Raw genomic sequence first — 15,253 nt, 5'->3', positions numbered from 1 at the left:
GCAATGGCTGCAGGGATGACGGTTGAGGGAGAAGAAGTTAAAGATGAACATTGCCGGTGTGTTTCCTGTGTGGGGAGACTGAGAACTGGTGGATCAAATGACAGTAATGCTTCCACTGAATAAGACTGTATGCAGTAGTGGTAAAATGAACTCATGATTTCAGAATTTACTTCAGAGAACATAAGATACGAAGAATTTATGTACAGCGCATATGTTCAAGAATGAACTCAGTCATGGACTCGGTTCAGGGCATCTGGCATTATTTACAGTATTTGCTTTTACTTTTAGGAGCACAGAATTTCAGGCTTGTAGAATGTTATTTAAAATACTTTTTCATGAGAGTTAAAATTAAACCTAAACTTTAGGATGAACTCTGACAGGAATTGTTAACACTCTCTGCTCCTGTTGGTGTGAGACTTTTCTTTTTGTTCCCATTAGCAGTTTACAGAGCGGCACAATGGGATCACTACTACTCTAGGATAAAAAATGATTAAAGAAGGAATCCTGTTGTTTTATAGGTACCTGTCAGTGATGCTAGAGAATATGAACAAAATCAGAGCTCTGTTGTCTTCAATGCCAAGCTTTGTGCCAAGGCATGGTCTCTACAGGGAGTTTTGCCACTGTGGTTATACCACCCGTGTCAAAGCCAGGAAAAGTTCTATAGATACAGCATGGTTATTGTGCATACACTGGGATAGCCTGTGTCAGTTTGGGGAATGCTTAAACTGTGCCAGATGAAATTCCCTGTATTCCAATAATATAAGTGCTGTAGGTCAGCTGAGGTTGGGATGGAGGGGGAAGGAGTGAGAAGGAAGCAGAGATGGAGGAGAAGGGAGTTTTGGTCTTTTCTTTTGCACTGTGTTGCTCTTTCTGGAAGAAATTAAAAGCTTATATTTGTCATTGCTCTTTAGAAGTACATGGGCTACCGTTTTGCTCCTTTCAAATTTAGTTTTGTAGAAATAGGACAATCTTTGCTGTGAGATTCTGCCTTACTTCAGGCCAGTCTACACATTCAGTTTGAACAGTTTTCCAAGATTACCAACAATAGGCCACTTGAAGGCAAGCATTCAATTAGTAAGTCACACAAGTTCATTCCTAATGTTTCCCTGAAGTTTGTCATTGATAGAGAAATAACATCACAGAGGCTGTAACTGTGGACATATTTTTATATTGCCCTAGGGGAAAATAAATTGCCTGAAGCACAGTAGGACATTTCCTAATTGGAGGTCAAGGAAATCACTGCAAATTATTACACTGTAATTTCACTGCAAATAGCACAATGCAGAAGATTAACACAAGTTATGGGGACATTTCTCTTTCACAGAAGAAGACATCAGTATCCAGAGCAGAAACAGTAAGCCAAATGTCTAGAAACATCAATTGTCTATAACTGAAGAGATTTAGATAACTCACAAAGAGCCACTTCACTGAGTGTATTCTGAGACAGCCAAAACTTTACTGCCTCATGCATGAGTTGTCCTTTTTGCCTTGAAAAAATGGGAATGCTCCCAAGACCTTTATTCCTAGAGAGGTCTGTTCAGTTCAGTGGACTTTACAAGTTACAGCAGTGAAATCCTTACGGAGGAGGAATGACTTATCATTATTAGATTACGGGTTGGATTTTGTTACATCAGTCTTCTCTTTAAAAATTAAGGCAGAAAAATAACTTCTATTACTACTGTGCTTCTTTGGCCTTTACATTTTTTTTTCTTTTTAGTACTGCAGCATCTCATACATTTTGCTTTTTCATTTAAGTTCCAGTTCCTGGAATTCCAGCTTGATCTGAGTACTTCAGATTGTATTGCAAGAAAAAGTTAGTTCTGGCATTCCGTTGCAGAGAGTAATCTGAAAACTTGACTCAAACCCATCCTACAGACTCAGAAACAAAAAGGAAAGTACAAAGAATTGTATAATTTTTAAATCTCCTGACTTTTGAACCAGTCTCCTAATTTTATTTTTTTTATTGCTACAGCTTTGCAGTAACTTGCTATCTTTATCCATCTGCTTCTGACTTTCAGCAGTCCCCTGGAGTTGCTGTTCTGGAGTTGGCAACACAGATTACCTTAAAGCACTATTTGCTATGTGGCATATTAAAAGGTAACAATGACTTTAATTAACTTCTTTATCCAAGTATGGAATCAGAGTCCTTCACTCTTCTATCTCATGGTTCAGCCTTCCTTTACAATTCCTTTATTCCATTTACCTTTCTGTGGTACAGGTCGTGTATCTGGATTGAGTTACTGGTGGGAACCTTACATAATGGGTAGTTACTGTAATTTACAGTAAAAGACACCTTTCTTTCCCCTTAATCCAGCCTGTGGTAACTGGGTATTTACATTTCAGCTGCCCCCTAAACCTACAGACAGCATTTCATGCCTGACTCATTTCTTGGTGACTTGCAAAACCCTTCTGAGATGCATTAAGTGTTGATAATTTTTTCCAGGCTTTAAGTGATTTAAAGGTGAGGAGCTCAGCTTAAAATTTAAGCATAGATCCGATCCGAGCACAGAGGTACTCTTTTGTTTTCAGGCAGTTAACAAAAAAAAACCAAAAACAAAAGAGACGAAAAAAAAGAAAAAGGGAAAAAAAGGCAGAAGTCCACGGCCAAACATTGCAACATAGGTTGGACACACATCCAGGGGTGGGAACAAAACAATCCTTTTCTACAGACTGTCTCTAGGGTCTGGTCCTGTTTTTCAGTTGGCAAAAAATGGTTGCAAAAGATTTTACACTGACAACCAAACCTCAGTGCTGTTAAGGACAAGGTTGGCTTGTGACTTTTGGAGGTGAGGGGCCTCTGCAGGTTCTGAGCTCTGCGTGAATCGTGCACAGTCTGTGAAAGTGAGCATGGGCAGTAAGTACGAAGCTGCTCAGTGCAGTCACAGTTGGTGCTGTAGCCGAGATTGTTGATGATGCACAACATATCCATTTGTGATTCTTAGACTGCTAGCAGGCTGGTCTGCAGGGTACCAAGAAAAGTGGACAGTTGGTGTGAAACTAGGCAAAATGCCAAAAAATACCTAATTTTTATTTGCTCATCCTACCACACAGTGAATTTGATTGCACCATATGGAGGCTCAATTTGTACAGAGTACATCTTGGCTGGTAGAACCCTGTGAGATATTTCAGATGAGAAGCCTGAATTCTGTCCCCTGTGTCTGTGCTTTAAGATGTTACCATCAGATGTGGCTGCATGCACCTGCTACTGCTGAAAACAGACTTTTGGAACATTCAAAATTGTGCACATGTAAATGAAAAATTACTTCTACCTCTGCTCAAGACCCTACCTGGAGAACTGCATCCAGCTCTGGGGTCCCCAGCACAGGAAGGACATTATCCTGTTGGAGCAAGTCCAGAGGAGGGCCACCAAGATGTTAGAAGGATCTATCACATCTATGAGATCTTTTCTCCTATGAGAAAAGGCTAAAAGGTGTGGAATTGTTCAACCTGGAGAAGAGAAAGCTTCTGTGTGACCCACTTGCGTTCTTCCAGTACCTGCAGGGAGCCCACAAGAAGGATGGAGGGAGACTTTTTACGAGAGCATGGAGTGACAGCACAAGGGGAAATGGCTTCAAACTAAAGAAGAGTAGGTTTCAATTAGATATTAGGAAAAAATTCTTTACCGTGAGGGCGGAGGTTGCCCAGAGAAGCTGTGGATGCCCTGTCTCTGTAAGTCTTCAAGGCCAGGTTGGATTGATCTTTGAGCAACCTGGTCCAGTGGAAGGTGTCCCTGCCCACAGCAGGGGACTTGGAATTGGATGATCTTTAAGGTGCCTTCTAACCCAAACCATTCTATGGTTCTATGATTTATCCCATGTAGCAGAGGACCAGACTGTTGAAAAAGACAGGACCCATCTGCATCTGCTCTCTAGTAATTATTGGAGCCTTGGTTCTTTTTCTGATATTTTAAACAAAGAAAAAGGGAGAAAGCATTTGGTTATTAAATTTTAGTTCGACTGCAGGTTGCTTACAGGAATGAGTTCTATTTAATCATCTTTATTTTCCATCCTGGAGGAATTTATACCAGACTTAACCTGAAGTTTAGGAAAGCAAAAAAGAAAACAAACAAAAATTGTGTGAAGTGACACCCAGCACTGCATCTTCAAAGCCTTTCAGATCCTTTGGCAGAGATAATCTGATACCTCTTTTTTTCATCCTAAGGATTCTGGTTTTCCTTTTTCTTATGAGGGGAAATTTATGTTTATCACTCACAATCTTTACTAAATATGTATATGCAGAGGATTAGGAAACAATTCTTTTTTTAAAAGGCAAGTTGACAGAGGAAATTATGCAGATAAAAGCTCTCAGTGTTATGGATTCTGAGATGGCATTATTTATTTTTAATCTAAATGAATTTTAACAGGATTTGACAACTTCTGTATCTCTCTGTGTAGTTGCTTTGTCAAAGTGTTCCAAGAGCAATAATCGGCATTGCCTAAAACCTGAGGAATGTTCTAACAAATTTCCTTCTTTACCAGGAATCAGGAGAACTTCTGGAAGGAGTGAAGGGAGAGATGCAGTCAGAATCCATGCAAAATATGGCAAATACATTCCAAAGACAGAACAGACTTAAAAGTGGTAGCTGTGATTTTGAAATTTAGAAACATTCTGAAACCTGAGAACAAAAGAATGAGGTAAAATTAATAATTCTCAAGTATGAGGTAACAATTTTTTGATTCCCAAAGTTCTAACTGTATTGTAAATGTATTGCAAAATTGCATTTTAATGCAGAACACTGAACTGCTTTGTGCTTTGTCAGCTCTGGAAGAAGAGCCCAAATTTCTTTCCAGTTCTTGCCCCACACCTGAAGATGGTATATTTTTTGTTATTGTTTTTTATGTACAATCTCTGTACATGCAGGAGAGATTTTCAGCAAAGGAAAGGCTCACATTTGAAGTAGCCATGTGGAAAATGTTCCATATCATCAGGCCCTTCACACATTACACAGATGTGTCAGTATGTCTTTATAAGGATCTGGAACAGTCAGTCTTGGCAACAGAGCCAGCCAGCAAACTCTTTGACCCCAGATTCCTCTGTTTTGATAATGCTGTCATGTATTCGACACTGGGTCACTGCTACTCTCTTACATACAGGAAACTTTCATAAGAGAAACTGAGTAACTCTTACTCAAGAGAAATCTAGTTTGAAGTGATAAGCTGGAATCTGAATAAACCATGTTAATTCCAGATAATTCTATTTGCCAAAATGCTAACAAAAGCACCCATATTCAGCTCTTTCTCTAAGCCTGGCAGAGACCACTCCAGATCTCAGAGAATGCAAGAGAGTTCAAAAGTTCACTTGTTATTTGCACTTCAACACATTTGGTTGAAATAATGTTTCCAATCTTTCTTTACACCACAAGTGGTATGTATTACCATTCCAAGATAAGAGGAAGTAGACCAGGTCAGGGAAAAAAAATCAACACGTACATTTTAAATGTATTTATGAGGTTTAAGAACCAGTATATCAATATATACTGAGCAACTATTCTCCAGAATACCTGACATTTTTTATGCAAAGCACATGAAGTGTATCTGTGTGTATCCATGGTTAGTTCTCTTTCTCCAATCCTACTTATCCTAATTTTCTTACTAATACTTCTTACAGTTAAGAAATATTAATATAAAAAAATTACTTGGACTTGCATAGCCTAGAACACATTCCCACACTGTGATTCAGTGGGTGGTTGAGTAACTGGGAATTAGATGACTCTGGGAGCCACAAAATACCCCACAAGGATGACACAAAATTAAAAAAATTCAATGTTTTCTTTCCCACAAGAAAAATGTGTTATTTTACCACCAGACTTGATTAAAGTTAATTCTGTCTCCACGACCTTTTAGCAATCCAGGGAAGTTACCTGATCACTATGGTGACCCATAAAATCCTTTGGAACAGGGTGTTTGGCATAAATTGCAAGTTCGCTGCATAGAAGTTTTGCAATGTATACTCTCTAAAATCCTGAATCCATGCCTTGCTGTCAGTGTGGAAACAGAAATACGTTTTAGGAGTCTCACTGGTGAGGTCATCCATAAATCTACCAGAGCAGCTCTTGCTCATGTTGATAGATGCGTGCATCTCTCAGTTCCCTTTCATGTTACTCCTTGCATACTTACCCAGCATTTTATTTCTGGGAACTCCATCAGTTTCTGTTTTCCTGCTCATCTTCTCTGTGTAATCAGTACCTGATTGTAGGGAACTCCTATCACACTTCTGAGTCTTCTAGGGGCTCTCAAAGTCGTGTGCCAGTAGCCTTCATGGCCAGTTCCTCTCTAACCCCAAGCCACTTTCATCTTGGAAGTGTCCAACAACAGAATCCTAACAAACTCTCATGTCTGCTCTTGAGAGGTGAGACTTCAACCCCAAATTTCAAAGCCGGTGGTGTCTGATTCCTTACACTCTGTTGCCTCCGCACTTCCCCCTTTCCTGCCACACTCCTCTATTTGGACTTCTCTGACGACTCTTTTTCATATTTGAAATATCTTGACACATTCTGGTGTCAAAGATTGGTAGGGGAGAAAAACTCTACTTTTTCCTCCTAACTGTTACTGAGAGTAAGCTTGTGATACTGGTAAAGACCCTTTTGGCTTTGTGCAGGGTGAGAGAAGTACAGCCCTCCTCCAGCACTCCTGCTGGCTTCCCAGTGTTTTGCAGAGTAAGGAGGAGGGCAAGAACAGCCAAATCTTGTACAGGTCAGATGCTCTGACATGGACTTCTAGATGGGCTCAATTCTGCAGGTCGATACAACCCCCATCCAGAGTCCAGCTGGATAAATCAGTCTTGGCCTGACCACACACTTTCAGAAGGACTTTTTCCTTTCAAGCTGTGTGTGATAACAAATTGCATTTTGCATCTGAAGGCTCTCCACTCAGAATGTACTCACAAGCTTCAAAATGGTGGTTAAAATGCCAATGAAGGACATGAGTAGTTGCAAGCTTACATGTCTGTCTAACACCACAGTGCAACAGCAACACACCATAACTTACCATCTGATCTAACCCATCCCAGTTTTTACCATGCTGCTGCAGCAGTTGGACTCAACCAGTCTTGTTGTGTGCCTTAGGTCAGCTCAGGTGTGAATGAAGTTGCTATGCTGAAGGCAGCTCTCTGCAACCCATTTATCTGCCCAAAGTACCATTGGGAACAGAAGCAGGCTGAATTTCAGAATGTGAGGCTTCTCACAGTCTTAAGCATGCTTCTACTTAAGCAGCTCTGCTTTGACTTCCCATTGCTGAGTTAGCTCTGGTATGCATCACTAAAACTGCTCTCATGACTGCTTCTGCCAGAAGTCCCTAACATTAAGAGGGTTTCCAACTATTCCCTTCTCACTTTTCACAGGACATTCTCTGTGGTAGAATTGCCCCAGGACTCTGCTGAAGAAAAGAAACTCTTGAGCAACTTGTAGAATGGCCTCCTCCATTGTTTAGGGAGAATTCTTTTCACTGCATTCCTCAGGCTGTCATGAATCTTCCTCTTGCACAACCAGCTCTTCCAGTTTGAGCAGAGCTGGGCCTTCATCTGTATCTTCCGAATCAGAAGTCCTTAATTTAGGTTGACATTATACCCCCACACATGTAGGTGCTAAGAGACCCTTAAAGTTAAAAAGACAAGTTTTTGAAAGTGAAACAAGTGGGAGCATGACAGTTCCACCTTGCTCTTTTGTTATAAGGTAGCCTATTAGTATTAATTTTATGACACTGCCATTTCATTTCTCTGCTATGTTTTGGATCTAGTTGTAAGAACACACTAAAAGCAGGAGCTGTATCTAATATGAAACATTTGTTTTCATTAGCTGTTTACTGGAGAAAGTTAACTTTTAGTTTTTTGGATCATTCCCATTTTCCAATTAAACAAAGTAGCAGCAACTTTTAAGTCAATAGTTTTTTTTTTTTTATTCAGTAACTTTTTAACCTACCAGGTTTTTTTTTTTTGGTGAAAAATGATGAATGAGTTATTTGTTAGCTCACCATTCTTCTACACTTGCAAGTACATTGTGGGAAAATAAAGTAACTTTTCTGTTCTTGAAATCAGGTTGGAATGCAATAATTTGCGTGTTTGTTGCATGATATGGTTTAATTGATTTGCCAAAGTTACAGGGTGAGGGATAAAGAGGGAGTGGATTATAGGAAATGAGAGGCCACTAAATGTCCTTCAGGCAGCTAGAACATAACATATATGATAAAATTTGTGGAATTAATATATTTGCAAATTGAAGATGCTTGGTTGTTTGCCTCTAACAGATGAAAATTTTCCCCAGTTTTACATATGGGTTGGTTTAAATTAAAATCTCATTCAGTTGGTTTACATGCACACATTTTTTTATGTCAGTTTTGTTTGCTAAGGTTAAGGCTGCTCTGCTCTTGGAACCATTTCATAGCAGAGAAGACATGTCACACAGGCAAAGCATCTGAGCAGCTAAAGTACATCTAGTCAGCACAGTAGCTCTGCTGGAATTTTATACATTTCCACTGTGGGTGTTGAAGAGCCTGTTTATGGAAATACAGGATAATAGAGGAATTATATGTACGCTTAGACGTGTAACATATATAACTTTGTGTGTGTATGCACATACAGGTCTATACTTTTTATGAACCTGAAATGATGCCTCTTGCTGAAGCCTGGGGAGATGATCTGGTGTGACAGGAATGTCAGAATCACTGGATACACCCTTTCCAGCAACAGGCAGAAATGGGAGTCTAGCAGCTGCTTTATACTGATACTCTTACTGCCACCATCAGTAAAACATGCTTTAATTCCTAGATAGTAAGGAAATTGACTTTTTTAAAAGAAAATATTAAAACTTATTTGGGCTTCTTCTAAGGTGTACTGTATACTGGCAGACAAAAGGGAATTTACTGCAGAACTGTTCTGTGATGGTTGCCTCAGTAGAAATTATTATCCTTGCTGTGTGCTCATGAAATGTAATCTTAATGGGCTGTGTTTCCTAAATATAAAATAATATAAAAAAACCCCTAACACCTTGGGAGCAGAATTTATTGGGAGAAAATGCTGGTGCATGAAGGCAGATAATATTTTAATGACAGTTCCTTACTAACGCTTTATTAAATATCCATAAAATGATACAACCCTAGTGACATACTGTAATCATAAAAGTCTTTAAGAACAGCTGATTCCCTTGCCTGCTATCACATAAAAATACAAGCTGTGATAATGGAGGAAGAAGGTATCAGTAGAAAATGACTGTTAGGATTAACAACAAAAAGAAAGAATGGAAAGTGTGAAGCAAACTGACTCCTGGAATAGTATAATATTTGCCTGAACAATTAAAAATATTTTTTAATGAATCTTCACAGACCCGAGCATCAAGTAAAATGGCATTCTTTGATTGAATCATGGAATAGTTTGAGTTGGAAGGGAACTTTATGGGTCATCTAGTCCAACCCCCTGACATCTTCATCAGGTTGTTCAGAGCCCCATCTAAACTGGCCTTGAAGGTTTCCAGGGAGGGGATATCTGCCACCTCTCTGGGCAATCTGTTCTTGTGTTTTACCACCCTCATTGTAAAAAAATATCCTTCTATCTAGTCTAAATCTACTCTCTTTTATTTTAAAACCATTACCCCTTGTACCACAACAGAATTAAAAAGTCTCTCCCCGTCTTTGTTATAGACCCTCTTTAGGTACTGAAAAGTACTATAAGGTCTCGCTGGAGACACTTAATCCCTAAAAAACCACAGTACAGCAACCAACTTATTTCTCTCTTCCTACTGTGATCAACTAAGGATGAACCATTCATCAATGGTGACTGCAAATCTCTTTAAAGGCTTAGCTGGAATGCAGTTCAGAACAGCAAAATAAAGCTAAATTAATCAAATATACGCCTACTCTGGAGGCTTCAGAGGAAAACTTCCAGTAATTATAGTGCTAAAGTCTCACAAGGTGTCTCAAGTCTCACAGGGTGACATTTGGAATGGGTGTGTTTTTCATGCAGGCTACTGATGTAGTGGTAACATCCTGCAGTGGTTCCCTGCCTTGCTTGCTGCTCTGCCTTCCTTTTGCTCCCCTGGGTATCATCCTTTCCTTCTTCCCCCTCACTGCTCTTTCCCTGAACTGGCACTCTGGCTGCCAAGGGGACTTTGGCCCTGGAGGAAGCAGAGGAAGTCCCAGATGAGATACATGTGGCTAGAGAAATAGTGGAGATGATGATGATACTGAGGTGGTAGAGATGTAGAGTCAGGGCCATGGTACTGATGGTGGGGTTGCACCACCACAGCAGTGTGGATTAGCAAGGAAGGACTTGTCATCACTGGGTTACGTAGGGTATCCCCATTCAGGTGACAGACAGGCAGTCTCTGCATCCCTGTGTGCAGAAAGCATGGAACTACACACTGGTGCTAGGGAAGAAGAGATTAAGCGCCATGTCAAGCCATGGTCCTTTTAGGGATAGGCAAAAGAAAAAGGATTGACATTGATATTTTCCCCTCTGCTGAAGGGAAGGAGATTGGGAAGAAGATGGTAAATACAGCTGCTGACAGAAGCCCAGGCAGAGGACTCACAATAGGTTTCCTCTTGATACACTTTTGTCAGAGGTTCCAAGTTCTACAAGAGAACTGTCTCTCTTTGTTGACAAGTGCCCTAATTTCCATCTTCACCGATGAGCCTGACACATGGCATGAAGATACTGGGGTCTGATGGGGCAGGGAACAATCAAAGCCTAAGCTGGGAAAAGGGCAAGGTCTCAGGTTCTTTGGTGAGGGAAATCTTGTCTACCTTCTGAGCAGGAAACCTGCTGTGGGGAGCACAGGGCCTGCAGTGTGGAGTGGGATAAGGTGGCCCAGGAATGGGCCTCCCACTCGGCTTCCTGGCAGGGTACAATGATAACGCAGTGCGAATAGGGCCTGCAGCAATTACCACCTCACACTGGGACAGGGCGCCAGACCAGTGTCTGCCTATTGCAAAAAGAGAGGTGTTGAGGTCCTGTTTCCCTGGGCTGGGACAGGTGCCAGTTGCCAAGACAGAACAAAGAGAACTGACTCTCAGCCAGCTCTGCTCTGTGGCTGGTGCCACCTGACCCAATATGCCTGCAGCTCATGCCTCCATCCCATTTTCACCCAGCCCTACTGAACAGCTGCTCCATCTCCCTTGTAGTGAGGTAGCAGCCAGCAGCCCTTCCCCACTTGGAGCTGCTTCCAGCCTCCATCAGAAATCAGCTCCTTGTTCCTGTAAGCAGGACCAGACCCGAGCCACAACCACTTTCACTTTTCCTGCAGGGATTTCCATCAGCCCCTCATGAAATCAGCGAGAACAACACACACACACAACAGCATGGCTGAGGTCCCTGCTCTGTTACAGTCAAGAGTGCGTAAAGGAAAAAAATTGACACTTACCTTCAGGGCTCAAGTTTTGTCATGACCAAATCAGCTGCCCTAAACAGTGTATGCAAAGCAGTAACTTGCACTGTAATAACCCGCAATCGCTCTGGTGGAAAATCCTGAAGATTCCCATGTGAAATTTCCTGAAATCCCTGATAGCTATTGCACAACCCTGGAAACCATCCTTAATTTCATATTTGCTTCTTCCAGTAGGGAGATACATCACATGATGCTGATCGTGCCTACAACTGACTACCAAAGGCAAGAAATGAATTCCAAAAGGAAACATTTCTGCCATAATATGTATTTAATCCAACAAGCTTCAAGGTTATCCAGAGGTTGGAGGCTGAGGCTTGGCAGATGTCAGAATTAAAATACATGCATTTAAAAGAAGTGCTACCAAGTAACTTGGTCTGCACAATTTCTCATGTGGCTCAATTTCTCACTATGGCTACCTGGTTTAAGCCTGTTATGTCTAAATTTAGAGCTGAAAAACAAGAAAAGGGCTGAGGCAGGGCTAGCATAGTTTCTTGCTGGTGTTACATGTTATATTTGAATATATTTATTTTCTTTAAGAATAGGACAATTTGATGTTTAGCCCATCTTTATGACATGAAGTTTTGGAGAACATTTCACCACAAATTGCACTGATTAATTTCTCCTTAATCTGGAGAAATTTAATTTAATTAGAAGTGTCACAGAGATGTGCAACAGTGATCAGCATTCTGAATCTTCTATCAGGATGCCATCATGTTTTTTTAAGTTTAAAGTCCCTTTTCAGAAAAGCTGTATAAAAATACATGTTGCTGAGAATATAAATTAGTAGATTTGGTGCCAACTTTCACTCCAAGGCAGGAATTCTTTGAGACAGGTGTGAACCAACACGCCCACACCCTTGAACACCATCTCCCATTTCTTTATGTACATGGCTTTGACTAATACTTTCTCAAGTTTAGCTTTCTATTCTTGCCCTATCATTTTCATTCAATCAAATGTTTCCAGCTGCTTGCTCTGACTCTGGCTGAGACTGTATCTTTAATCATGCCTGGTCCTTTTCTGCCCTGTTCATCACTAAAATCCTTGTGACGCAGATCACTAGAGGTGACTTTTGGGTCTTTTTTGTTTGGTCTCACCTACCTGTTGGCTATGTTCTCTAGCATTTTAAGACTACATTTCTCAAACCATGGACAACTTAATTTTCTAGGTATTTATGAAAACCAACAGAATCATATTTTTCTTTTCTTCTGGTGGTTTGTTTGTTCAGTTTGGTTTTGTTATTTTTTTTGAGGCTGGGGACAGCCTTATAAAGTAAAATTCTGCATGGGTATCTACAGTTTCCCAGCATGATTATTTTACCTCCAGCTGAATTCTCCATTTCCAACTCTTAAAATTCATACACACAGTTCAGCTGTAAGGATTTTTCTTTTTCCTTTGTGACATTACTGTTTCCTAGTCAAATCCTTCAGTCATAGTTATTCTTCTGGTGTCAAGGAGTAATCTTTTATCTGTTTATGCAGTGAGGTTCTTTTATGATGGTTGTGGTCATACAGATGTGGAAAGGTTAGCACTGGCATGATTTTATATCTCACTTACAACCATCAAGTGTCGCTACTCACCCTTTACTCACCAATCCATAAAACAGCCACCTAGCACACCTAGTAAACCTGTTAAGACTTTTCATACTCACAATTTACTACTTTGGTTTTGGCGCTGTCTGAAGGAGAAATGAATTCCCACGTCAACACCTTGGATACAGCCTTTGATAAGGGCTTCTTGTTAACCGTCTGAAGACTTTATGAACGTCTGTGGTTAGATCTCAGTATATTGCTGCTCAAACCCTCCCTTTCAAATTGATACTACTGCAACAGCTCATCCATCAAAAAAAAGAGTAGTACAGAAAATTCTCTTCCCCAAGATGGCCTGGGACGCTTTTTAAATTAAAATATCATTTCATGACAATCTATTCAATACAAGTGATTGTATTGGCAGTGCTTTGCACTGAAGCAGTTTTATTGAAAAGATCCTTTATTTTTTCATAAATAAAAAAGAATATATTTTAAACTTTTTTTCACACACGAACATAAAAACTCTGAAAGCTTTCAGAAATTAAAATTAACTATACAAAAATTCGGCTATCAATGTTAAATACGTAAACTTTTGTTACTACTAACTAATTTGTATCTTCTATTGGTATAAAAATCTTTATAGTAATGGGTAGTACAACATAAGAATTTCCCTTAACTGAACGTATTCACATTTTCAATATATAGCTTTTCCAAGCAAGCCTTATCAGTCTATGCCTTCCTTTTTCGTGGAGTTCCATTAAGTTCTGAAGGGGCCATTTGCAGCACTTGCTGCTGCTGCTTTGTGGGACTGGAGATCCATTCTTCTGAGCTAAACAAAAATAAAAGCACAGTTGCATATAAACAAAGCATCTCTCTAATATATATATATATGTAACACATATATGTAGCACAGAGCTCCCCTTAGTACAAATAATATAAACCCAGTATTTGTGCACAGCTTCTTATTATTGTAATTATTTTGTTAAAAAGAATAATAGCACCAGGCTAATATTAGCTACTTTAAATACATAACCATTTCAATTCTATATGTGGGTAAAAATTAAAATAGTAACCAATATAAATAATAAAGAGACATAGTTATATAGTGAACACTTGTTCAGAGATTCACAGAACACAACTGGATAAGATTTAAATAATCTCAAAAATATGACCATAGTTCAGCAAAGAATGATGTAGTCATGAGGAGAGACATGAGAGATGGAAAAGTTAGCTCCATGTCCCTTTAAAGATACAGACATACAGATTTCCCAGATTTTGTGTGTGTGTGTGTGTACGTGTGTTCAAATGCTCATCAGCCACAGAGGGAATGCAGAAGAAGATACACAGGTAAAGAGAGAACTGTGTTAAATACTTTACTGCCAGTTCAGCTCATACAGTTACTTAGAAAAAGCTGTGTAAGCATGATTCTTTATTCTGTAAAAGTAATTTTTTCCCTGTTTATTTTTCCACTATTTGAAATATTTAAAATACTTTATAGACAAAGCCATCTCAAAACATTTCTGGGGCGTAACAGAGTTGAATATACCAGAAAACATGGGGAATGTGAATGCTAGAAGATGCCAATCAATCAGTTCATAAAGAGAAACAGAAATAGAATCACTAAGCAAATCTTTATATTATAAATGTATACAAATAAATAAATCTTTATAAATTTTTATTTCTGAATAGCAGCAGAAATAAAAAAATATATTGAAAATCAGCTTTATGCAAACTCTACTCATTGTTGGTTATTGCATACAAATATGAATAAAAAATATGCAAAATAAACTAGTTTTTGTTTTGAATTCAGGATATGAGAAAGTAATGACTAGATTCAGAACAGACTTACCTATACAATCTTTTCACTGTTTCTCTTCGCATTCTTTTGGGAGGTATGGGAGTGTCAGACATATCTAACATTATAGGCTGAAGTAACGACTCAGCGCCTTTATCTGATAAAGCAGGAGTCATACCTATGAAAGAGTTGCAAGTCAGAACAAAAAAATAAAAAAAAAAAAATTAAACCTGCTGGCTATAAATGGGTCCTGTAACAGATAAGAGTCAAACTTCTGAAGTAAGGCTTTACACATGCCATAAATTTTATGGTTCCCTTATGTCTCAAACCTAGTTCAAAGGTGATAAGTAAAACTATCTGTTTTATTTATAACGGTCATAGAGTAAATGCTGAGTTTTTAAATATATTTTGAAATAGTGTAAATTATTTGATATTGACATAAAACCCTTTTCTAACTCAGAAATACTATCCTTGCAGACTTAGGGGTGTTTCTTTTTATAGCACAATGTTTTGATTGTGTTTCCTTAGCAAAAGCCATTCAGCAAGCCACACAAATAGTTA

General features: G+C 39.2%; 1 protein-coding gene across 1 annotated transcript in view; it reads right to left on the bottom strand.

The window, feature by feature from the left end:
- Positions 1-13,339: 13,339 nt before the first annotated feature.
- SMCHD1 (structural maintenance of chromosomes flexible hinge domain containing 1) overlaps positions 13,340-15,253 on the bottom strand; it is a 68,135-nt gene continuing 66,221 nt past the window's right edge. The window contains exons 47-48 of the mRNA XM_050321560.1: positions 14,747-14,870; positions 13,340-13,726 (exon numbers count right to left, since the gene is read on the bottom strand). Coding sequence (XP_050177517.1) covers positions 13,627-13,726; positions 14,747-14,870 — 224 coding nt within the window. The 3' untranslated portion in view covers positions 13,340-13,626. The remainder of the gene's footprint in view (positions 13,727-14,746; positions 14,871-15,253) is intronic.

This window comes from Myiozetetes cayanensis, unplaced genomic scaffold, assembly GCF_022539395.1.
Source record: "Myiozetetes cayanensis isolate MyiCay16 unplaced genomic scaffold, myiCay2020 scf1, whole genome shotgun sequence".
Classification (NCBI taxonomy): domain Eukaryota; kingdom Metazoa; phylum Chordata; class Aves; order Passeriformes; family Tyrannidae; genus Myiozetetes; species Myiozetetes cayanensis.
Note: the sequence above shows the minus strand (reverse complement) of the source record. Positions and strands in the feature narration are given on the sequence as shown.